Below are 25,940 nucleotides of genomic sequence, written 5' to 3' on the forward strand. Positions count from 1 at the left end.
GGTGACTGACCTCTTGCATCAGAGGGCCCCACCAGCCTCTCCTACCTTTATAGTCCTGGGGTTGTTTGTTCCATTGATAACTACTGATAGACATGACCCATAGGCCGGCTTGGTACCAGCCATTGGGCTGCTCACTTGGGGGGTTATTCACCTTGAATGTCATTCATCAAGATATACACAGAGTCACAGTCCCTAGTCTTCTAGAGAGCGTAGAGTGGAGAGTCGTTCTGGGAACAGGAGGAAAAAGGAGAGTCTTGGATTTGTTTTAACTTGGAGGGTCTTTAGGGATTATGCGATCTATCACTCTTGTTTGACCAATGTGGAAGTTGAGGCCTGAGGAGGGGGCGTCAGTCAATCAAGAGGCATACCTCTTGTATGGCAGGCTTTATACTAAATGATGAAGATACAAAGAAAGACAAAAAGACAGCCCCTGCCCTCTTAAGGAGTTTATAATCTAATGAAGGAGACCCCATGCCAATGACCTATGTGTGAAGGAAAAATGGGAGGGAATGCCAAAGGGACAGTGCTAGCTTCTGAAAGAAGCCCCTGGCAGAAGGGGAGATACCAGCTGAGTCCCATAGGAAGCCAATAACCAGATCCACCTGACCTCATGATCTACACTGCGTACCTCCAGTGTGTTGGCCTTATCCATTCACTTGGAAGCAACTAGCCCAAGGTTATACCAGACCTGACTTGAACTCTCAGCCAAGGCACCACCTGTCTAAGTTACTTCAGCAATGAACCCCAGGGATCCCCCCTTTGAAAAACAGGGATCTGACTCAAAAGATCTCTGCCTGCTTCCTGTTCTGGCATACTATGACTCAAAGACTTAGCTAGCTAAGTAGCTCATGCCTCAGTTTCCCCATCTTTAATTGAGGGTGGATCACAGATGTCACCAAAGCCCTTGATGACTTCAGACCCAGGACCCACTCTTGAGCTAACTCCCTTTTGGCTATCATCAGCCCAAGATGATTCTAAGTCCCTTGATCTGCCCAGTGGATGACAGAGTTGTTTTGCCACTTTGACAGGGTCACCTCCCTCCCCCTCTGTTGTCAGGAAACATGGTGAGCATCTGTTTCCCTCAGAATTCCAAGGTCGACTCTAAGGGAGGAGCCCAAGGGAACAGAATGTCGATGTTGGGGGATACAGTTTTGGTCCTTGGGCACCCAGCCCAGGCTAAAGGGGGAGATAACAGATAAAACCAGCAAAGTTTCCCAAGGAAGATGTGTTTCTTGGGCATAGTTAGCCTGAGGGGGAGGAAGGCAGGGAAGTCCTTGCAGATGCTAGGAGTGGTAGGGAGGAAACTGGATGAATGTATCTGCCTCATCCATTCACTCCGAGGCGGGGTCAAGTGACCTACTAAGGGAAAAGCACTCAAGGCTGGGCAAATATTTCCTTGACTACAAGCCTGGTTCTCTCTCTAGTCACCAAAAAGGGGTTTTTCTGGACTAGTGATACTCAGTATCAGCCTTGTCTCTGTTCTCCCTCTCTAGATCTGAGTACAGGTGAGAAATGGAGAAATACTTATGGATTAATGATTTGATGAGGGGAAAGAGCAATTTTTATTCTTTCTTAGGTTTAGGGAGGAAGGGGGAAAAAAGAATTTATGAAATACCTACTATGGGCCAGGTATTATCCTAAGCATCTTACCAATATCTCCTTTTTTTTCTTTAGGTTTTTAGATTTGTTTCCCCTAAGGCAAAGGGTTAAGTGGCTTGCCCAAGGCCATACACCTAGGTAAATTATTAAGTGTCTGAGGCTGGATTTGAACTCAGGTCCTCATGACTCCAGGGTCAGTGCTCTATCCGGTGATCTATCCACTGCACCACCTAGCTGCCCCCAATATCTCATTTACTGGGAAATTGTAAGATTTCAGAGGTCAGGGATTTGGGCTGATGTTTTGCACAAAAACCACTCTGGATTTGGAATCAGACTCTGACATTTTCTTAGTTGTGCAACCCCAGGCACATTTCACCCATCTCAGCCTTGGTTTCCTCATTGTAAAATGAGGGTTAATCATAGTGCCTCTCTCTCAGGGATTTTATGAAGATGAGAGAACCTGCAAAGCTTCAGGCACTCCATAAGTATTAGCTATTATTAGTAGTGTTATTATCTTGTTACTAGAATAATAGGATGTTGGAACATAGACTATAGAATGTTAGAGCTGAACTGGTAGATCTTTGACTACAATGGGTTGGTGGAGATAAAGAATGTCTTAGCAATCACTTTGAGCTCCTCCTTTACTGTACAGAAGAGGAAACTGAACCCTGGAATTGTCAAAGATTATAAAGAGATTTAGTGGCAGAATTGGGAATAATAAAATTTAGGTCTTCTAAGATTAAACTCCTTGCTTTTTAAAAAAATATTATTTGCTTGTTTTGGAGGCAATTAGGGTTAAAGGACTTGCTCAGGGTCATACAAATGATTTAATGACAGAACTGAGAATATAACTTGAGTTTTCTAAGACTAAACCCATCACTTCTCTCTCTCTCTCTCTCTCTCTCTCTCTCTCTCTCTCTCTCTCTCCCTCTCTCTCCCTTTCTTTCTTTTTGCAGACAATTAGGGTTAAGAGACTCGCCCAGTATCATACAGCTAATAAGTATCAGAGGCTGGATTTGAACTCAGGTCCATCCTCCTGATTCCAGGGCTGGTGTTCTATCACTGTACCACCAAGTTGTGCCTCCCTCTCCCCCATTGCTTTCTTTTAAGGGGATCTGGTCTTTTTTAAGAGCCTTGTCTCTACACCTCTCCCCTCTTCTCTCAAACACCTAAGATTGTTGTCATCTAGATCCTCCTGAGGCTCCCCTTTTCTCCCCAGCATTCATTAGAGGACTATTGCACATGTTAAATCAAAGCTCAAACGGCAAACATTTATCAAATTGCCTACTGTGTGCAAGTCACTGTCCTAGATGCTGGGGTCACAAAAAGGGGTCTAGACTTGTGATTTCACCAGGGGCTTCCTCTACGAGCCTATGACACTTACTAGTTGTGTGACTCAGAGCAAGTCACTTCATCTTTGTTTGCCTCGGTTTCCTTAACTGGAAAATGAGGATAATAAAAGCATCTAATTATAGGGTTGTTGTGAAGATCAAATGAGATAATAATTGGGGCAGCTAGGTGGCGCAGTGGATTGGGCACTGGCCCTGGAGTCAGGAGGACCTGAGTTCAAATGTGACCTCAGACACTTATTAATTACCTAGCTGTGTGGCCTTGGGCAAGCCACTTAACTCCATTTGCCTTACAAAAAGCTAAAAATAAAAATGAGATAATAATTGTAAAGGGCAGAGTGGGCAGGTGGCTCAATGGATAGAGTACTAGCCTTGGAGTCAGGAGGACCTGAGTTCAAATTTGACCTCAGACACTTAATTACCTAGCTGTGTGGGCTTGGGCAATTCACTTAATTCCATTGCCTTGCAAAAATTAAAAAAAATTAATTGTCAAGGGCTTAGCCAGTTTCTAGCATATAAATGCCAGCTATCATTATGATAAATGTATTTGCATGAAAATAAAAAGAGAATAAATACATACAAGTACAGAATCATAGGGAGGGCAGGCAATAGCAATAAGGGGTGGTCAGGAAAGGTTTCCTTTAGAACTTGGTCCTTAACTGAGTCTATAAGGAAGAAAGAGACTCTGTGAGGGCAAAGATGAAGACATAGAATAGAAAATGGCCAGTCCAAAAATATGAAGAAGGAAGATTTTTTTCTCTCCCCCTTAATTTTTGTGCCTTCCTTCTCTTATTTCCTTCCTTTTTATTCAGTATGTAGTTTAATCAAATCTGACTTCAAACACTTGACACTACCTGTGTGACCTTGGTCAAGTCATTTAACCCTGATTGCCTGGCATCCAGGGCCATCTCCAGTGATCCTGATCCATATCTGGCCACTGGACCCAGATGGCTCTGGAGGAGAAAAGTAAGGCTGGTGACTTAGCACAGTCCCCCTCACTCAGATCTAATCTTTTGCATATCATATCACCTCCCTGCTGTCATGCTCTTCAAAGAAGATCATTAGCTTGCTTGTATATATTTGTTTTCTTGTTGTCTCCTCCATTGTGAGCTCACTGAGAGCTGATTCTTTTCGTATCTTCAGACTTTAGTTTAGTGCCTGATGTTAAATGTTTATCCATTGACTGAGACAGAGTGTTTTACATATAAGGGAAAAGAAAGAAAGCTTCTTTGAGGACTGTTCTATCCATGATGGTCCATGGATCATTTATTCCATTATGTGAGAAACTTAAACTTACTGCCCTTAGAATTCTCAGAATCTGGAGATCAGGACTTCTTGGTCCCCACAGGCACTGCCAGCCTCTCACATCCTTGGTCAACATCTTTGTAGAAGATAACAAAAAAATCAATATTTGTGGTGTTAACAGAATTTTTTTTTCTCCTCAAGGACATATTAAGGTTACAATCCCAGAGTGTCTCCACCAATGTTGCTCCATCCTCAAAAGCTCAGGGCTGTTCTTTGGTTTGGGGGCAGAAATTTTGGCCAACACTGTCTCATCAGTCAAGAGAGGGAAACCAGCAGTAGCAGGAAACCATACTGGTTTGAAGGTGGGAAGTAAGACTCAACAGGTTAATGGTTCTCCTTGCCTAATAGCAGGGAGGAGAAACCTGGTTGGTCCAGATGTCCACCCCCTGCTTAGGGGGCAAAGACAACTCTTTTCTCTTGATCTTTCATTGTTCAAGGAGTCTACTTGTGTCTGTATCCCACTGCCAATAATCTTTTCCTTTCCGATTTTCAGTGTTCTTCTCAAGCACCATCATGAAGACATTGTTAACATTTGTTAGTAAAGAGTTCCTTTTTTGACTTAAGGGAATTTGCAGTCAAAGCCAGTAAGAATTATAAACTCCCACATTTTCGAGGGATATTAGAGGTCATCCAGCTCACTTATTCATTTGATTTTGGTTTTTGCAAATCAAAGGGATTAAGTGACTTGCCCAATGTCATAGAGCTAGGTAATTTTTTTTAGGTTTTTTTTTTTTTTGCAAGGCAAAAAGGGTTAAGTGGCTTGCCCAAGTCCACACAGCTAGATAATTAGGTATCTGAATCTGGATTTGAACTCAGGTCCTTCTGACTCCAGGGCTGGTGCTCTATCTAGTGTACCACCTAGCTGTACTGAGGTCATCCAGTTCATACCTAAATAGGAATCCCTTATTCATCACTCCTAAAAAGTTTCTTCTCAAAGTCCTTCAGTGGGGAAGAACCTGCCACCAACCCAGTTTGGGAAAAGCTATAATTGGTAGAAAGTTTTTCCTTAAATTCACCTAAATCTACCCATCCATCCTTAAGTCAACAGGTACTAATTATTTAGTGACTCTCTGTAGTTTCCATTAATTACTCTTCCTAAAATCTGATGAATAGAACCACCCAGAAAATTTTACAAGTTTTCTGATGAGAGAAAAGATGGAGGAGACTCTTACCTAGCTCCCTTGCTCAGATACATCATTTTTTTCAGACATATCATTCTTGATGTAGCCTTATCCTATATTCTTTATCTTTCATTCATTTATTTATGCACTTACACTTAAATGAAAAAGTGGGAATAATTGAGAATATTGAGAGATACGATGGAAAAGCATGGATGGGGGTGGCTAGATGGCGCAGTGGTGGCTAGATGGCCCTGGAGTCAAGAGTACCTGAGTTCAAATCTGGCCTCAGACACTTAATAATTACCTAGCTGTGCGGCCTTGGGCAAGCCACTTAACCCCACTGCCTAGCAAAAACTAAAAAAAAAAAAAAAAAAAAAAAAAGCATGGATGAGGAATAAGAAATAAATATAACTTTCTTATAGTTATACTCAGCTTTCTTTAGCACTGAAAATGGCAAATAATTTAAAGTACAATTATTCACTATTTTTTAATGGACAAGAAAGTTTCATTATTTTGTGGGGGTAATCCCTGAACCATCTTTCTGTATACAGTCATGTCAATACATTTATGAAGTAAAGATTAGAATTAAGGTATATCTATAAGGGAAAAAATGCTGCAAGAACATATATAATCCAGTTGAAACAACTCAATTCTCACCTAAACAAATTATTCATAATGAAAATGAACAATGGATATATGATGTGCCACTAAGACAAATTTAAATGATTATTCATGGAAATTTAAATAAAATAAATCATTTGACATGAGGAGAACAAAAGCATCTCAAAGTCACCTCAGTATTAAGTTTATATTCTGGACTAGGCCAAGGTGTCACACTGTTGACCCATACCAAGCCTGCAGTTCAACTCTTTGTAAATAAAAACTATTTGTGTTTAAGAAATGACTCTTGGTCTTTTTATCTTGTTTCTCATTGTATCCAGTCATGGGGGAAAAAGGAGGAATTTAAGGAAAGAGAAACAGGATTACTAGCTGTTCTCTGAACTTGGTTCTATCTTCCATCTCTATAGCACAATCTGTCCCTGGTGCTTGGACTTCACTTCCTTTGTCCCCTTCTTAGAATTCTTAGTTTAGGATTAGAATCAGAGCTCAGTTCAGATGCTACATCTTCTGAAAAGACTTTTCTGACCATTCCATAGAGATTTCTAGTACTTTCTTCATCCTCAAATGACCTAGTATTTTTTTACTTGTATTTCATTAGAATGTCAATTCTCTGGGAAAAGAGAGTGATTTCAATGTACCTCTAGTACTGGGTATGATAGGTACTTAATAAATATTGAATCAAAATTCCCAAATCTTTTTTTGGACCAAATGTTATCTAGCCTCACCTCAAAACAGGTTTTTTTTTTATCTTTTTTTTTTTTTTTTTAGATTTTTCAAGGCAATGGGGTTGAGTAGCTTGCCCAAGGCCACACAGTTAGCTAATTATTAAGTGTCTGAGGTCAGATTTGAACTCAGGGACTCCTGACTCCAGGGCCGGTGCTTTATGCACTGTGCCACCTAGCCACCCCTTTTTTTTTTTATTTTTGCAAGGCAATGGGGTTAAGTGGCTTGCCCAAGGCCACACAGCTAGGTAATTATGAAGTGTCTGAGGTCAGATTTGAACTCAGGTACTCCTGACTCCAGGGCCAGTGCCACCTAGCCGCCCCATTTTTGATCTTTTTAAAAGCCTTTCCACTACTATATTTTATCTTCTCAGATTGAAACCATCATTTTTATGATGGAGTACCTGGATTCAAATCCGGCCTCAGACACTTAATAATTACCTAGCTGTGTGGCCTTGGGCAAGCCACTTTACCCCATTTGCCTTGCAAAAAAAAAAAAAACCCAAAACAAGAAAAAGCCTAAAGACACCGTCATTTTTACTTATCAAGATATTTTTGAATCTTGATTGTTACTCACTAATTCAGCTATCTCTTAGCTTTGTGCCATCTATCAATTTGATGTCTTCATCTAATTCTCTGAGAAATATGTTGAATACTATAGGTCCAAGGACAGATATTTGCAATGACTCAACAAAGAAGCTCATCATTTCTGTCCAGGTTTTTGTTCTTAAAACTTGATCCACCCCTACATAAATTTAATTTTCCCTCAAAATGTATTTGCAAAGGTCTCTACTAATTTGTGGAGATTGGTGCTCCATTCCTGTAAGAAGAATGGAATTGGTAAGAGCTTGAAGGAACATATCCTGATCTTTAGACTTCCATTTTAGAGAGAAGACATAGTTTCAGATCCTTTTCAGGTCCCCGGAGGGAGAGAAAGACTCTGGGAAAAAACCAACATGAAGAGAAGCTGGCACCTCAGTCAAGTTCCTTATCTTAGGTTGGTATAGCAGATACTTCAGGGAATTTCCTCTTGGGTGAAATGGGACTTTCTTTTGATCAAGTTAAGATATTTCTCTTCCAATAAGAGAACTTATTCACTCTGTGTGTTTTATGGAATATAGTCTTATCTGTATTATCTTTCATTGATTTCTACTTGCTACAAACCTGTTAGAAATGGATTTCTTTGTAATTTGCTACGTGTGTTCATGAAACTGGCATTGAGTGGAGAATCAAGATTTGGAGTTAATTTGTGGCCTTCAGGAAGTCTCAGTGGGATAAAATCTGGTGCCCTTCTTGGGCTTTCTGTCTATAGCTGCTATCTTCCTTTCCATTAAAATATGAACCTCTTGAAGGCAGGGCCTGTTGTTTCAGCTTCTTTTTGTATCCTAGAGCTTAGCTCAGTGACACACAATAAAATGCTTGCATAAATGATTGTCTCATTAATTCCTTCCATGACTCAGTCACATTTCTAGTTTATGCTAATAGCCAGGTAGGATGTAGGATTAGACACACCAGAGAAATATTAGGATGTGAAAATGAATGATATGCAATGACAGTTTAAGTGACTTGCCTTGTGTTATACAGCAAGAGGAACCAAGAATGGAACCCAGGCTTTATGACTCCAGAATTAAGGGCTCACTGTTACAACAAGGAACCTTTCTGAAGAATATGTCCCTTTGCTATGTGCAGCTATACAATTCAGAAGAACCAACCAAGACTGACTATCCCCAGTTTCCTTAATGAAGACTTTTGTGGTATAGTTTCTAGTCTCCTCACTAGCTCAATGGCTCCCCTCTTCTGGATGGGCTCTAGACGCTTCAAGAAGGAGGGAGGGTGACAAGTGCGGGTCTAAAAAACTTTGGAAAGAGGAGCAATATGATAAACTCTGTGGGTCACTATTTTTAAATTTCATTTAAAAAACCCTTTTAATTCAGTTGTGAAAACTAAACATATACATATGAAATAATTTGTGGAGAAGAGAGCTACAAATCTGATTTATGAAACAGGAATATAGGAAAGTATGGAGAATTGTCCACCAATAAAGATATATTCTGTCAATGATTTAGAGAAATATAGGAGTTGTCTGAGACACATAGAGATAAAATAATTCAGTGGCTCACTGTTAAAGTATACTTTGTAATGCTGATAATGGCTCTCCCAAAAAGAGTGCTACAAACTTACCAAAAATATCATTTGAAAGTTTCATTATTTAGATTTATACTCAGTTTTGTAAATTTTGAATAATAAAATTTTTATTTTTATTTGAATAAGACAGGGCCCTTTATTGTGCAATGAATGTGTGATAATTTCTGGATGACATTCTCCTGGACTATTGGATCAGTGGTCCTCCTGCTTGGCCACCTCTGTCAGAGGCTATCTCCATTTGGCCTTTTGTTGTGGGGTCATGTCAAAACTGTCATGAATGCATCAAACCCTCCTTTTTTAGAGGATCCTAAGGCTGGGATGTGAATCTCCAATCCTTTCAAGCTATGAGAAGCAGAGGTTGGAAATTTGTATAACTTGTGAAAATTGCTTAGGTGGTATATTGTACAAGATTTGTTTAATTTTAATAAGAAGTCTATCAATTTAAACATTTTAAATACTTCTTAAGTGAATCATTTTGAAAATGAATTTGGATTCATCTCAGGCAATTCAACATATAAGAGTATTCTAGAAAGTATAAACATCTCATAATTATACTCTCACTATATCTATATTTAAGAAATGATAAATATGATAGATTTAGAAAAACTGGAGAAATCTTATATGAACTGATGCAGAGTGAAATGTTCCTCCCATTCAGATGATGAAGTACCTTGTCTTCTATTTCTTAAGTCTCCCCTTATTCTAGTTCACGCTGCACTGAGGAATCAAAGTGATCTTCCCAAGACATAACCCTGACCGGGTCAGCCTCCTACTACTCTATAAACCATAGTGGCTCCCTCTTAACCTCCAGTATCAAATATAAAATGCTCTTTTTGGTTTTTAAAATCTTTCACATTTGCTTCCTAGGCTTAGTTTTCACTTTGTTCTCCTTTCAATACTCTCTAATCCAGTGATATTGGCTTTCTTGTTCTTTGTTCATGATATATATTCTTTTGACTGTCATCCCCTGGGCCAGAAATACTCTCCCTTCTTACATCTGCTTCCTGGCTTGCCTTGTCATCTTCAACACTCAGCTTAAGCACTACCTTTAGCAAGAGTCATTTCCCAGTCCCAGGAATTGCCAGTGCCTTCTCTCTAAGATTATCCCTCCCTCCCCCTCCCTCTCCCTCTCTCCCCTTCCCTCCCTCCAAAGTTGTTTCTGTTATCTCTGCCATCAGAATTTGAGTTTCTAACTTTGGAGTCAAATGCAGACCAAAACATACCATTTTAAAAATTTCCTTTATGCTTTATTTTTTCCCTCTCTTATGATTTTTTACTTCTTTTGTTCTGATTCTTCTTTCACAATGTGACTAATATGGAAATGTGTTTAACATAATTGTACATGTGAAATCTATATCAGATTTCACATATCAAGGTGGGGAGAGAAGGGAGGGAGAAAAATGTGGAATTCAAAATCTTACCAAAAATGAATGTTGAAAACTGTCTTTGCATGTAATTGGGAAAATAAAGAAATACATTTTATTTTTTAAAAATTTTATTTATTGGGGCGGCCAGGTGGTGCAGTGGATAAAGTGCTGGCCCTGGAGTCAGGAGGACCTGGGTTCAAATCCGGTCTCAGACACTTAATAATTACCTAGCTGTGTGGCCTTGGGTAAGCCACTTAACCCTGTTTGCCTTGCAAAAACCTAAGAAAATTTTTTTATTTATTTAAGGAAATAGGATTAAGTGACTTGCCAAGGTTACAGTTAGGCAATTATTACATATTTAAGGCTTGATTTGAATTCAAGTCCTCTTGACTCCAGGACTGATGCTCTAATTTTCTGTGCACATAGCTGCCCCAATAAATATATTAAAAAAAAAAAGAATGTGATTTCCTTGAGGGTAGCGATTTCCTCTTTGTCTTCCTTTGTATCCCCAGGTCTTTGTCCAGTGTCTGTCACAGTAAAATTCTTGCATAAATACTTATTGTTTTACTAATTCTTGGTGTTAATTCAAAGGTTGGTATACAATTTTTAAGGGGAGGTTTTGGTAGTGTTAAAAGCCAGTAGGTAAAACAACCCCAACCTTATCCCTTAAAGATGATATGATCATTGGTGTTGGAACTGGAAAGGACCTAAGAAGTCATCTTAAGTCCAATTGGGTCAAATCCAAATAGAAATGGGTGGCCAATAAACCTTATATAAAGATCCCAGCATTGGCATATTGGCTTAGAAAACCATATATTGATATTATCTATGTTCTATTGCTTTTATTTATTTTGTGAAGTATTCCTAATTACAATTTAAATCAATTTATTATACTGGGAAGGGTTGCCAGAATCTGTATTTGACATCTGTGATCCAGCTCATCCTCCCACCCCACCCCCCATTTTACAAATAAGGAAACTGAGATCCAGGGAGATAAAATGATTTGACCAGGATTACACAGGTGTAAGTGTAGATGTGAACTGAGGTCCTCTGACACTAAAATCCATCACTCTCCATGGTGCCTTGTATAAATGGTAAATGTGGTAGAATGGGAGGAAAGAGAAAAAGAAAGAATTTCTTTGTTGTAACTCAAATCTCTCCTGTAACCCAACCAGATAATCAAGGAGATAGTCAACAAGTATTTATTAAGTGCCTACTATGTATGGAGATACAAAGAAAGGCAGAAATATGGTTCTTGCTCCCAAGGAACTCACAGACTAGAGAGAGAGATAACAAACAAACAAGTATATAAAAACAAGTTTTTTGCATATGTGTGTATATATGTGTATATAACTATATCTATATAGCTAACCCTATAACTAGCTATACCTACACTTCTATCTCTTTATCTTTTTCTATTTATCTATATATGTCTTCCCTCTGAGGTTATCCCAGCTCTCAGGGGGAAGGCACTACTTTTCTATTAACTAAAAGAAAAATTTTATTTATTTTGAATTTTACAATTCCCCCCCCCATTCTTGCTTCCCTCCCCCCACCCCCCACAGAAGACAGTCTGTTAGTCTTTACGTTGTTTCCATGGTATGCATTGATCAAAGTTAAATGTGATGAGAGAGAAATCATAGCCTTAAGGAAGAAAAATAAAGTATAAGAGATAGCAGAATTACATAAGTTTTTTTTTTTTTAAATTAAAGGTAATAGTGGAAGACACGACTTTTAAGCAGAGCGGGAATGACCAGTGATGGAGCAAGAGAACTGAGACCAGATTCTCGAGGTAAATGATATACCTTGGTACCCTGGTACCATGGTCAGATTCAGGTGGAAGCCGGCCCAATACAAAGCAAAGGCGACCCCTAGTGGCCCAGAGGGGAAAAGCAATTGTCAATCGAACTGATTTTCTGTTCAATCCAACTGTGGGTTGATTAATCATCAAATCTGCAGGTCTTACATAGCGGGTACACTAAATTCATGTTTTTTCCCCTTAAACTTTACTTCATATTTCCACTATTATGCTGGATGGTTTGTAATCGTGTCATAGGACACTCAACTGAAGGAGCTGGAGATGTTTAGGAAATTTTTTTCTTTTGGTAGGTCTGTGAACTGGGGAAGGATGACTGTCTTCCAGTATTAGGAAGAAAGGATGTCATGGGGATCAGCAATTAGGTGTACTCTGCTTGGTTAGAACTAGCAGTAATGGGGGCGGCTAGGTGGCACAGTGGATAGAGCACCGGCCCTGGAGTCAGGAGGACCTGAGTTCAAATTTGGCCTCAGACACTTAGTCATTACCTAGCTGTGTGGCCCTGGGCAAGCCACTTAACCCCATTGCCTTGCAAAAACTGAAAAGAAAAAGAACTAGCAGTAATGGGTGGGAAGTAGAAATGGTGGCTTGATGGAAGGAAATGCTTTCTTATCATTGGAGTTAAACAATCCGTCAACTCAGTCCAAAGTTAAAATGTGATGCTCTCTCTCTCTCTCCCTCTTCTCAAAGAGTTTATTCCCTACTAAGGACTATGTACAAAAGTAAACAAAGGACGTGGAAAGGGAGGTGGAAAGGGAGACACTAACCACCACTTGGGTGGATCAGGAAAGATATTTTTGGTATTTTCATGTCTTTGAAATTGAGTTTTGAAAGAACTTAGGGATCCTAAGAGGCAGAATTGAGAAGGGATGGCATACATGTATGGGGGATAACCTCTGCAAAGACACAGGATGGAAATGAAATGGCTTATGGAGGAACATAGACTTCTTTGGTTTGAACATAGAATGGGTAAAATTGTTGTTCATCCTTTACTTTTTTTTTTTTTAGGTTTTTGCAAGGCAATGGGGTTAAGTGGCTTGCTCAAGGTCACACAGGTAGGTAATTATTAAATGTTTGAGGTCAGATTTGAACTCAGGTCCTCCTGACTCCAGGGCCGGTGCGTTATCCACTGTGTCACCTAGCTGCCCCCCCCCCCCCATCCTTCATTCTTGAAGAGGACTAATGACATTAGGAGGATGATGACTTGTAAGAGAACTGGATTTAAGTGAGGCAGAGCTGTGCCGAGTTATCCACCTCACTCTCTCCTCCAAAGTCAGCATAATCCAAGACAACTACAGATGGTGCCAGACTCAGTGGGGACCTGAGAAAATGAAGTAATATGAAAAGGCAGGTTGGAGGTAGGTGGTGGAGAACTCTAAATGTTAATAATCAAGAGTTAATGAGAAGCTCATGAAGTTTGTTGAGCAGGTGAGTGGAATAATCACACCTGATCCTAAAATAGAATGGGTTGTCTTAGGGTGGTAGTGGAATATCCCTCCCTAGAGAGGGCTTTTGGTCAAAATTTGGGTGAGTTATTGTCAGTTTGTATTATTAATGGAGAAATTTTATTTTAAGTTGGATGGGCTGCCTCTGATGCCCTTCTCAATTTGAAATTCCATTGCCCTCATTAAGACTATTTGATGCTTATAACAACTCTGTGATAGAATGTATGCTCACCAGAAATCAAAAGCTATTTCATGTGTCTTTTTTTTTAGGTTTTTGCAAGGCAAATGGGGTTAAGTGGCTTGCCCAAGGCCACACAGCTAGGTCATTATTAAGTGTCTGAGACCGGATTTGAACTCAGGGTCTCCTGACTCCAGGGCCAGTGCTTTATCCACTGAGCCACCTAGCCGCCCCTATGTCACCTAGCTGCCCCCATGTTTGTCTTTGTATTCCCAACACCTAAAATATAGTGCTCAATATAGAGTGGGAACCCAATTGATAAATGGGTTGAAATAAATAGGACAGGAACTATGTTCCCTTTTGCAAAAGAGAAAGCTTAGGTTCAGAAAGATCCCGAAACATCCCCTCCATAGTAATTGGTAGCCCTCAGTTAACTCTGGGAAGGATGAGATCTGCCCAGAAATAAGAAGCAGGGAGGTGATAATTCCCAGAGGATGTTGGCTGGGGTGATGGTGGTATTTCCAATGGTCCAGTTGGAATTAGACAAAGCCCCATGTAAACTCTCCTTTCCCAGTGCTTCTCTCAGAGGGAGAAAAACATTAAAATCCCTTCTCCAGCAAGTGGATCCCTTCATGATCTGATCTTTAGTTTTCCCAGATATAAAATGGGGGATAATACCTGTAGGCCAGACCTCCTAGGCTGGGAGAATCCAGTTAACTCGTTTACACAATTTGCTGAAATTCTGGGAGCTATTGTTAGATTTTTTTTCCCCCAAGGCAAATGGGGTTAAGTGGCTTGCCCAAGGCCACACAGCTAGGTAATTATTACATATCCGAGGCCAAATTTGAACTCAGGTACTCCTGACTCAAGGACCAGTGCTCTATCCACTGTGCCACTTAGCAACCCCTAGATTTTTTTTTTGTTTCTGCTAAAAAGCAGACTGCTGAATACATGAAGGTATTCCAATGCTTCCCAAGTTGAGTTACATGGAAAAACCAACACGTCCAAAATTGAACTAATCTTTCGCTAATTTATTTTCCTTCTAAATTTCCCTGTAATAGTCCAGCCATACCCTAACCTCCCAGTTACCCAGGTTCTTAACCTGCACGCTCTCTCCACCTGTCCTTTCCTAACACTGATGCTGTCCTGATACTGGTTCTCATCACTTCACATCTGTACCATAACAAGAGCTGTTAGTAGGTCTCCCTGTCTTGTCTCTCCCCGCACCAGTTTGTCTTCCACTTAGCTGTCAAATAATCTCCCTCGAGTTCTGAAGGTGTCACCATCCTCTCCTGCTCCAATTCCTGGCTTCTTGCGGGGATCAGCTCGAGCTCCACCTTCTACAAGACTTCCCCAGTGTCTTCCTTCTGAGAAACCTCTAATATATTATCTATATACATATCTATCTATTCTCTTTTTGTACACATGTAGTCGTCTGCATGTTGTCTTACCTATTAGACTGCAAGCTTGTGAAGAACCAGGGCTATTTTTTTTAACCTTTCTTTGTATTCTCAGGATTTGGCTGAGGACCTGGCTGACAGCCAAAGTTGAAATACTCATCACCTTGAAGAACTGTCCCTTCCTTCTCACCTTTCCAATTCAAACAGGAACTGTCTCTCTTTGCCCACAAGGTTAGAATAACACAAACACAACTCAGCAGCAAAATTCCCTTTAATTATACATTTTTTATGGCCTAAGGTACAGGGGTAGGGAAAAAACATTAAAAATCACAGATGGGGAGGGAGGCAGAGGGAGAACACTGGGAGGTGTGAAATGGAGTCCACACCCCTTTTCTGGCTTCACACACCTAATCTGGGTTTGGAATCCCCTCGCAAACAACTGCCCTGCCCTCATCTTAACTCTCTCTGAAGGGGCAGACACTTCCTGAATCATGGGGATGACTACAGACAGGTGAAGATAGAAGCCCAGACCTTGGTAAGAAGCTGGCCCTGTCTTACTGGTTGGGAGAGGAGGAAACAATGGGGAGAGATCTAGGCTTGTTACCCAATCTCAGCTTCCCACACAACTTCTAGGCCCTGATTGTTTATGTAGGAAGAGGGCAGATCAGGTCCCTAGTTGGACCTTCAAGGTCATAGTATCCTTGAGTAAAGAAGCCTACTTCCTAGAAACCAGAGGCTCCTTTGGTATCTATTACTATGGAGAAACCAGCGAGAGAGCTAGAGTGGGTTGGCCTCTCTCCTTTCTAAGGGTGGAGGTCTTGGTCTGGAAGAAGCAAAAAGACAGATCTACAGTTCTAGTTTATTATCCTTGGTCTTCCTGAGATTGTTCAAAGTGAGCAGGGGCTGCCAAGGGGCCCAAGAGTCACACGGCTTAATGGAGGTAGGGACCCTGTGACAAGGGAGGACAAATGGATAGTATGGGTTGACAGAGATGGAAAGACTTGAAATTCTATGATCTGGTGCCTGATCCTGACTCTGACCCTCTGGGAAGCCTCATTCTCCATCTCTCATCCTAAACAAATAAAAAATAGTGTTCTTGACAGACTCGACCTTGTGATCATGGCATGGGGGTGTCAGACCAGGATCTGTTTGCCCATGGGCCTTGATGAAGGGCAGGGCAGTGCCTCAAAAGCTAAAGCCTGCCCCTTTTCCCTAGATACAAGAGGAACTCAAATGAGGAACGGAAGGGCATCATGGCACAGAATATTATCTCTAGGCATAGAAAATCACAACTGGCTTGTCATCTACTGGACTGCAGAGTGATGGAGTTCAATCCTCTCATCTCTAGTGTTAAGTTTCCATCAACAGTCCAATGTTGGATGGGTCTTTCTCAATCCTAAACGACAGCAAATGGAAATTAGAACAGAAAACAGCAAGCACCGGCTGAGAGCTCCTGAGAACATTCAAAGGAAGACAAAACAGCTGTCTTGCCATCCTCTATTCTTTCCCATTCTTAAAGGAGGTGCCAATTTGGAATCTGAGAGGGAAGAGAACTCCTAATCTGGAGGTAACAGAAGGATACACAAAGCACCATAACACATGTTGGTCCCCTCTTGCATATAGGGAAGACCAACAGTCTCTGTAAACATTAGACTTAGTGAGATTTTGGGGCTGGAGAAAACCAAGAAGGCTGGCCAAGCCCCACTGGAATGTAGTGAGATGGCGGTGTCTCAGGGGCCATGGAATAGTGGTCTTTACTCTTCCTTGGTCCCAGCCAATAGGATGCTGGGAGGAAGAGACCAAGTTCCAAATGACTCAAGGTAGAACTAATGATTAGTGGAAAAACATTTACCAAAACCAAGTGGGACCAAATGGGGCCGAAGGAATCTGGAATCTGGCTTGGGTCTGATCCCTGCCCTTGCTGGCCAGAGCTTGGTCCAACACGATTGATCTCTTGCTCTTTGGGCAGGGAAAAATCCTCCATTTTGTGATGGTCATTTGTATGATTTTGGGGGACCTGCCATGTCTGAACTACTTTCTTCATATATGAACTGCACATGTGGAGTCAACAGGTGGCCTTAGACATTGCACAAGGTGTCCCCAGAATGAAGGCTTCCCCAGAAGGCTGGGTTCTGCCCCTTGCTTGGACCAGCCTTCTGGCAGAGGAAGAATTTTCTCTTCACCCAAGTAAGACTAGGTTCTTTCTTCAGAGTTTTCTCTGCTCTTCACCAATGGATAAAAGAAACAGGTTTTTAATTTTTGATCTGGAGAGGAGATCCTTGGGAAGATTCAGTGGTGGGAGATGATTCCTTCCCACAAGCCACAACACTGCAGGTGACTGGGGAAGTCCCTGGGACCGTCCTCTGACCAGAGGAGTCCGCTTTGTAGAGGAGGCTCCCTGCTTCATGAGGGCACTGGTGACAGGACATGATCAAACAAGCAATATGGTAGGGTCCCCCCTGGCAACAGCCAAGGGCTGGTACATGGATCAACAGAAAAGGTCACTTTTTCCCTTTGGCTGTCCAGTTCCAAATGGAAAGGTTAGGCTGCGAGATTCATGAAGATGGCATTGGTTGTGGTTTGGCCAAAGATGAAGGCTCCGAGGGTGACCAAGAGGACTCCATAACTGACCAGTGCCCACCAGCTGTAAACAAAGAGGAGGGGTCAGGACTCATCATGAGGTTCAACAATATGAGGTGATCGAAAAAGGGAAAGTACCCTGTCATCTGATCCCATAGATGAGTCTAGAAGGAAAATACTTCCTTCTGCTGTTTTCACCCTTGTACTTTTTGAAACACTCATGTTGTTCCAAAATGCAAAAGAACAAGTCTATGTCAGGTAGCCAGGCTCCAGAAGGTAAGTGACTTAGGGCAGAGCTGGGTTTGCACCCTGGCTTTCTTCTCCCTTCCCACCGCCCCATGTAGCATCTCCCAAAGAGTCCTGAAGACAAGGGGGCAGGAGATAATTTGGAGCTTTACCTGCATGGTTTGACTTCTTCAATTTCAGAAAGTTTGGCTTCAATCAGGCACAGTCCTAGAAGAAACCACATTTTTGATCAAGCAAATGGCCAGCCCAAGCCAAGCAAAAGCAGGCCAAGAACCTGGCTCCTTTCATCATTGACTCCATTCTCTGGCTATGTATCCCCCCAACACACACACACACACACACACACACACATACACGCCTCACTCTCACACTCACTCACACACACACACACACACACATACACTCTCTCTCTCTCCAGTAAGTCAGAAAATGTTTCCCTTGCCAAGAACGACACATGAGGAATCTTAGACATCATCTGTCATTTCTTCCAAGGGGCTGGCACATTCTGCCTGTGCTCCTGGAGGGGGCACCTGAACAACTGGGATTTTTCAACTGGAGATTAAAGAGGACAAGAAGAGAGGGGCATCCCTAGTCCATGATACTTAGCAGGCCTCTGCACCCATGGTGGAGATTGGCAAAAGGGGGTGCCCTTACCTGGGAAAACAAAGATGAAGCAGGCGGCAAGACCACCGATGATAGAGATGACTTTGCCAATGTCTGGGATGAAGAGGGCCAGCAGCAGGGTCAGTAAGAACCAGGTGACCGTCTGCAGTACCCTCCTTCGTCTCTCCCTGGCCACGTCTTCTTCTACCGTCTCACCCTTGTAGCGCAGCCACAAGCCCTCCAGGACCGCCCTGCACAGAAGTTCACAGATTAAGAATGGGGAGCACAGAGGAAGCCTCAGCCCATCCCAGCCACACTTTTCCAGGATCACTGCAGCCTGAGGGGGAGAAAGTTATCGGCCATGTCTCAGAGTCCCCCAAAATGAAGTGGATGAGAGGTTGGACATACAAAGCATGTATGGCCAAATTCAGGAAAGGGGAGGGTGGAGCAAAGGGGGAACAGAGCAGTAACTTGAGGAGCATGATGGGGGTGAGAGAGACTCAGCACCCCTGTGACAGACTCCTATGAGGCATCACTCAGCTACACATGGAGCTCCCCTCCATGCTGAGGGACACAGGCCCCCCTCCTCCCGGTATCTCACCGTCCACAGAAGTGCAGAATGGGGTAGGAGGTCAGTACACTGATGATGATAAAGACACGGGCAATGGCGACAAGCACATCATTCGAGGGGTAGGAGAGGAGCACGTCGGGGTTCACATTGACTCCGAAGGTTAGGAAGCCACAGATACCTGAGGGCCCCGATGGGGAGAAGAAAGCCCAGTAGGTTGGGTCAAAGTGGGAAAGGCAGATTAAAATGGAAAGGCTCTTGGGATGAGGGGAAGGAATCTTTCAAATCTGCTTGGGTCAGGACACAGAAGAGTTGATGGATCTGGATCTGAGGACAAGGGGTAGGGGGGAGAGGTGATCACTTGAACTCTCTTCTTGGAGAAGGTTCAAGGGCAGGGGGAGGAGGGAGGTCACGAATGCCTGAATTATAGCTGCTGCTAGCAGGAGCCACTGAGGAAGCAGAAGGGTCAAGCCCTGAGCACTGCCCAGCCCTGCCCAAGAAAATGAAGAAGGTGCAAGAAAGAGCCCTGACCATCTACCCTAACCCTTTCCTTCACTACCCACCTCGGCCTTGCTGAGGCTGCCTCACCTGTGCCCATGTAGACAAACAGGGCTATGACCATGGCGGCTGTCACCACCCCACCCCAGGTCTGCACCTTCGGCTGCTTCATGCTGTTGAAGACGGGCACACTGCTCACGTGGCACTGCCAAGGAGAAAAGAGCCGGGAAAATGGGTTACAAGTACTGCCCAAGTGATGGCTCCTTTAAGCCCTACACTCAACCCACAATAGAGAGATCCCAGCTCTCATGGACCCCATTTCATAGCCAGTACCTGGAATCCAAAGCAGATTGTGGGCATGGCATTGAACACAGCCATCCAGGAGGTTGGCCTGCAAGGAAAGTACAGTCACACAGGACCTCAGGATGAGGGGCAGGAGACCACAGTCCCCAGCTTTGAGGTGGGAGTGTTTGCCTGAATTCAAATTGTGGCTACACTGGAGTTGGGAGGCCAAACTCAAATGGGGACCACCATCTATCTCCCCCAATTCTGCCCTGCCCCTGCTCTGGAAATGGAGCTGATGGACCCTAAAACATTACCATCCTAATACAAATGCATAACATGGAAGGCTTTTGGGTGGTTTTTTTGAGATGAGATCTTTCATTTAAGATGTATTACTCATTTTTCAGGATGTAGTCACCAAGAAGAGAGTAGAGAGGATAAAAATAAGTTAAAAAAAAGAATATTATTATAGGCTACAATTTAGGCTTTACAGAAGTCAGATTTGGAAAAGTATAGTTTCTTACTAAGCCCCTTTCCATGGTCCAAATGAAATGATTTTCTCATGATATGGTAATGGGCCCCCATGATAGACAACTTCATCCTTTACAAAGTGTCTTCACATCCATTTTCTCACTTAATCTTCATGGAGAAAAATGAGGAACCTCCACAGTGCAGATGAGAAATCAGAGGGCCCAAGAAGCACTGGGATTTGCCAAGGATGGCCACAGGCTTCTGGTTCTCCTGGACCCCCTCCCCCAAGCTTCTTCCTCTACCTTCCACTGTCCAGGGCTCACAATGGATCCTGGGGGAATCAGTGAAACTGGCCATCCTGACTTCACTCTGACCAGGGCAGAGAGGGATGACCCTATAGATAGCTCCAGGTTGGTAGGCAGGAGCTGGGTTCTGCCTTCATCTAGTTCTGGTGATGGTGCTGCACAAGTTTTGTTCTGCAAAATCTGGCCTTAGACCCTTACAAGCTGTGTGACCCTGGTCTAACTTGATTTGCCTCAGTTTCTTCATCTGTAAAATGAGCTGGAGAAGGAATGGCAAACCACTCAAGATATCTCTGCCAAGAAAATCACAGATGCGTCATAAGATTCCATGGAAAAAGAATAAGTGTTTATCTTTATGAGGACTAATGAGCTTTCTATATACAGAGTCCTTTCCCTAGCAGGAAGGCACAGGACCCACACAAGGAATACCATTAGCAGAACCATCAAAAGGAGGGTAGAATTACGGCCCTTGCAGTCACAAGAAAGATTTTTTTTTCTCCTCAAGTGGAGTCAACGTTACCCCCAGGTCTCATCCCAATACCTGCTGAACTGAATCCTAAAAGCTATGATGTCCAATGGAACGGTTTGTTTTGGAAGAAAGTGACCTCCCTGACAAGGTGGGTTGAGACAATGCCATGGAGGGGACTGGTGCTTCAGGATGCTCAACCCTTTCACCTACCTAGTGGGTATGTCCCCAGGGGACATCTCCTCATCTGGCCAGATGTATTTGATGATGATGATGGCTGTGACATACCAGGTGCCAAGGACACTCAGGGAGCTGCCAGGGAGAAAAGATATGGGCTATGATGAGCCATGGCTGTGCCCATCCCAGCCCCCTGGCATGTCCTCCTGCCTGTTGTATTACCAGGGATGGGTCTGGCTCTGCTGGAGGAAGTTGAAACTAGAGAGATTTTATTTGGAATCATGAGAACCCTGGATCCATTTCCTCCCCTCCCCATCTTCCCCCAGTCTTTGGATAGGACCAATGGTGAGAGGTCCATTGTGCCAAAAAATGCCATTTTTGAGATGGAGGGAAATTACTGACCACCAGGTGGAGATTCTTCTAATAAAAGATGAAAGTTTATCTGAAAGGGTGTGAAGGAGACAGGCCCAGAGAACAAAGCTTGTGGATTCCATCCAAGAGGGCACAAGGCCAGGAAGAAGCTGGCACAAGGGTCTCCTGCCAGGCCAAGAACAATACAACTCCACTTATAGAAGGAGACATTCAGGGGAGAAAGTACTTAGAGAAAAGTGGGGAAAAGAGACTCTGAGTTTAACTCTTTGGTGGGTGCTGAGACTGCCCTATTTTTTTGGGGGGTGGTGGTGAGACAATAGGGTTAAGTGACTTGCCCAAGGTCACACAGCTAGGTAATTATTAAGTGTCTGAAGTCAGATTTGAACTTGGGTCCTTCTGACTCCAGGACCAGTGCTCTATCCACTATGCCACCTAGATGCTCCTGATCATGTTCTTTATGAGAAGGGCTGTGATTGAGCAAAGCATGATTTGATCCTTTCCCAATTCTTTCTCTAGTCTTTGGGTCACATTCCCAGAAAGTAGGCAGGCAAGAAGGGAGGAGGTGAGTGCTTGGGCTTGGGAGAGAAGAGGTCCACGACCCCTGAGAGCACCCTCTTCACCTTGGGTTCAGGAAAAACACACCTAGCATACTTCTGGAAGCCGATCTCCCTGGGGATGGAGAGGGGAAGGATGAATAAAAAGGCAGTGAGGCTGATGGTGAATTTTCGGTCTATGTACCAGTGGTGGCTGCCCGCCTCCTCCGACTCCTTCACCATCACAGCAATAACTGAGGGGAGAGCCGGGAGAGGGAGGTCAGCAGAGCAGTGGGTGACCCCACCAGCATGGACCCGACCCTCCCTCACCCCCTTTTCTTCCATGTGATAGATTTAGCACTTCTGATATTTTAGATGAAGGGAAGCTTGACTGGCCAATACTCTAGGTCATTATAATGACCATAGATGGGGACAGGAATTCCTTTCTTCCTCACCCCATTTCCCCCAACCAAAGGCAGCCCCCTGGGAGATGGGCAGGGCTTACTTTTGTCTTGCTGGTCCCCAATGATGATGAGAAAGGCGATGCAGGTGCCAAAAGTGTACACTGCAATGGCAACCTCACACAGAACTCCGGTCAGTTTGCCACACACTGCCCACACCACCTCCTGGTATGTGCGCTCATTGCTGGCCTGGGAGCAATACGCTAGGATAACCAAGCCACTGATGATGAAGACCAGCATGCCCTGCATCAGAGAGAGGGGCACACGCCCAGGGAGGTTAGCAGGGGAGGTCAAAAGTCACAGCAGCAGCTGCTGCCAAGGAAGATCAGACTCAAAACAGCCATCCCCCCACTCCCTGGCCAGGCAGTCTAGGGGGCCCTTTCACCCCTGCCCTAGCTCACTCACAATCTGCAGCGCAATTCCAGCGGCGACTCCACCAGCAGTACTGAAGGCGGCTGGAAAGTTCAGCAGGCCAGCACCCAGGCAGGCGTTCACCACAATGAAGACAGCCCCCAGCGTGGAGGTGGTCCCCCCGTTTGTGGCTCCTGACTCTTCCTCCTCCCCTTTGGGGATTCCATCCACGATGGGGCTCTGCAGGAGGCGGGCTCGCTCTCCAGCATCTGAATTCCAACCCCAGTCTCCATAGTCGCTGTTGATGACCATACTGGTTTGTGCCATGGCCACCGGGGTGCCCTGACCCTAGGAGCTGGTGCCCTCTTTTGATGCTTGCTCACCACCTCACTTGCCAGACATGAGAGAAATAAGAAACCAGATGGTGGTCAGGATCATCAGGACCAAGAGCTAATTGCCCCGGGAAAAGCGCCGAGAGGCCCTAAAAAAGAACACAGAAAGGCAGCATTAATTACCTTTTGATCCACCAATACTTCTCTGAGGTCTATGTTCTAGAAGGAGAGTAAAGACAGAGGAAAAGTAATCATGAGTACAGAAATATTCATAACTGCTCTTTTAGAATGGCAAAGAACTGGGGAATAGCTGAACAAATTGGGAAATATGAATGTGATGTCACCAGAAGTGACAAAAGGGATGGCTTCTCAGACATCTTGGAACATCTGTATGAACTGATTCAGAACAAAGGCAGCAGAACTAGCAGAACAATTTATACTATAACAGCAACAATGAAAAAGCAACTTTGAACTTTGAAAGGTTCAAGAATGTTGGTCAATGTAATTAACAGCCAACCAGGCATCCAGAAGCTTGAGGATGAAGCCCACTACCCACCTCCTGAGGGAGGCCTTAAGATTCAAGGGGCAGGAAGTACATTTTTTAGGCAAAGCCACTGTGGGGATTTGTTTTGAAGGCATATTTGTTATGAAGTTTTGGGTGGTCTTTTTTGTCAATGGGGATGGAGATGGAAAGGAGAGAAAATAAATCATTTTTTTTTTAATTAAAATTTTTTTTTTAGGTTTTTGCAAGGCAAATGGGGTTAAGTGGTGTGCCCAAGGCTACACAGCTAGGTAATTATTAAGTATCTGAGACCACATTTGACCCCAGGTACTCCTGACTCCAAGGCCAGTGCTTTATCCACTGTGCCGCCTAGCTGCCCCTTTTATTAAAAATTTTAAAAAATATTTTATTAAATATTTTATTTTCTCAACTACATGCAATGGGTAGGAAAATAAATGTTTATTAACTGCAAATAAATTTAAACTCTAAAAAAAGCAGGATTAAATCAAAGAAACAAGGAACTAAAACTCTCAGAATTGATCTTGAAGTCATTCAAAACAACTTAAACCTACGCCAAATGCTCTACCAAAAAAACCAAAAATGATGATCCCAAATATGGGGGAAATGCCAGCTCTTGCTCCACACTCATTTCCTTTGTGACTTTTCCCTACAGTGACTAATTGTTCTCTGGTATAAATAAAATCCCTGGGGACACTTCAGAAATATCTGAAGACAGTCACCAAGTCCTTCCCATCAGCTTACAGGCCTGAACCGGACATTGGGTTATACGGTCACTGAGAAACCTGGGCTAGTCAGAAAGATCTGAATTCAAATGCTGTCTCAGATACCATCTACCGGTGTGGCCTGGGGCCTGACAAGCGCCTCCAGCAATCAGTGTTCTGTAGTGTTCTTGTGTTCCTGGTCCCTCTTTCTTACTTGCTTTCTTTTCTCTCCCTCCCTTCCCTCATCTTTTTCCTCTCTTTCCTCCCTTCCCCCCTTTCTCTTTTCTATCCTGCTTCCCCCCTTCCCCGTTTTCTTTCTTTTCCCCCTCCCCCCTCTCTCTGCTCCCCCTCCCCCCCTCTCCGCCCCCTCCCCAGCTCACAAGGCCCCCGTCGGCACCTGTCACCCCGCCAGGCCCGGCCAGGCCGGTGGGGCTCAGGAAGGCCGGCTGGGGTCCCGGGGGGCTCCACATGCCGTGGCAGGGACTGGCACCAGAACTCAGGCCCGGCCTCCGGAAAGCTTAGAGCCCCGGGGGGCTCCGGCCAGAACCAGGCGAGGGCCAGGGGGGCCGCTGGGGCCTTGGGCACCCTGGCCCGGGGGGCCCAGCCGGACCTTGCCCGGGTTCAGGGGTTTGTTTTTCTTCCTTCCTCAGCAAGGGGGGAGAAGAGGCTCCGGGTGCCCCGGTTCTGCCAGCTCCGGGTGCCCCGGTTCTGCCAGCTCCGGGTGCCCCGGTTCTGCCAGCTCCGGGTGCCCCGGTTCTGCCAGCTCCGGGTGCCCCGGTTCTGCCAGCTCCGGGCTCGGCCCGGGCAGCCGCGGTCACGCGCAGGGAGGGCGGGGGAGGGGCAGCGGCCCCTGCGGGGGAGCCGAGTTCAAATCCTGCCTCGGCCCCTCGCCGGTTCCACGGGGCGGGGGGGCCGGATCCGCGCCTCCCCTCGGGGGCGGCCGCTCCGCAGGCCCAGGCCCGGCCGGGCAGGTCCCCCACCCCCGCCCCGGTGTCCCCACCTGCCAACCCCGGACCCCGAGCAGGGCCCCCGGGCCCCGGCCCGCAGCCCCCCACTCACCGCGCCGCTCCGCTTCCACGCCTCGGGCTTCGGCGCCGGAGCCAGCTGACCGCCAGTCAGGTGACCGCGAGCTTCCGCGCCAGGCACGCCGGGAGTTGTAGTTCGGCCCCTTCGCCGCCGCAGCCCGGGAGGTGGGGCCTAGGCGCCGCCCTTTGGCAGCTGCGGAGACCCTGTCCCCGGGTCACCGACCCTGCCCTGGAAAAGAAGGGGCTCTGCTAACTGACCCCCGGCAAATCCTTAGCAGGCATCCATCCACCCACCCATCCATCCACCCATCCACCCATCCATCCATCCATCCATCCATCCATCCATCCATCCATCCATCCACCCATCCATCCATCCATCCA

General features: G+C 44.5%; 1 protein-coding gene across 2 annotated transcripts in view; it reads right to left on the reverse strand.

Annotated features, from left to right (window-relative positions):
- Positions 1-15,327: 15,327 nt before the first annotated feature.
- SLC38A7 (solute carrier family 38 member 7) overlaps positions 15,328-25,940 on the reverse strand; it is a 35,551-nt gene continuing 24,938 nt past the window's right edge. For both annotated transcript variants that reach the window (XM_074199071.1, XM_074199064.1), the window contains exons 3-13: positions 25,594-25,788; positions 23,033-23,459; positions 22,672-22,870; positions 22,276-22,420; positions 21,298-21,396; positions 19,897-19,954; positions 19,654-19,768; positions 19,099-19,246; positions 18,549-18,748; positions 18,047-18,101; positions 15,328-17,712 (exon numbers count right to left, since the gene is read on the reverse strand). In XM_074199071.1, coding sequence (XP_074055172.1) covers positions 17,610-17,712; positions 18,047-18,101; positions 18,549-18,748; positions 19,099-19,246; positions 19,654-19,768; positions 19,897-19,954; positions 21,298-21,396; positions 22,276-22,420; positions 22,672-22,870; positions 23,033-23,305 — 1,395 coding nt within the window. In that variant the 5' untranslated portion in view covers positions 23,306-23,459; positions 25,594-25,788 and the 3' untranslated portion in view covers positions 15,328-17,609. The remainder of the gene's footprint in view (positions 17,713-18,046; positions 18,102-18,548; positions 18,749-19,098; positions 19,247-19,653; positions 19,769-19,896; positions 19,955-21,297; positions 21,397-22,275; positions 22,421-22,671; positions 22,871-23,032; positions 23,460-25,593; positions 25,789-25,940) is intronic.

The sequence above is a fragment of the Macrotis lagotis genome, chromosome 1 (assembly GCF_037893015.1).
Source record: "Macrotis lagotis isolate mMagLag1 chromosome 1, bilby.v1.9.chrom.fasta, whole genome shotgun sequence".
Lineage (NCBI taxonomy): Eukaryota > Metazoa > Chordata > Mammalia > Peramelemorphia > Peramelidae > Macrotis > Macrotis lagotis.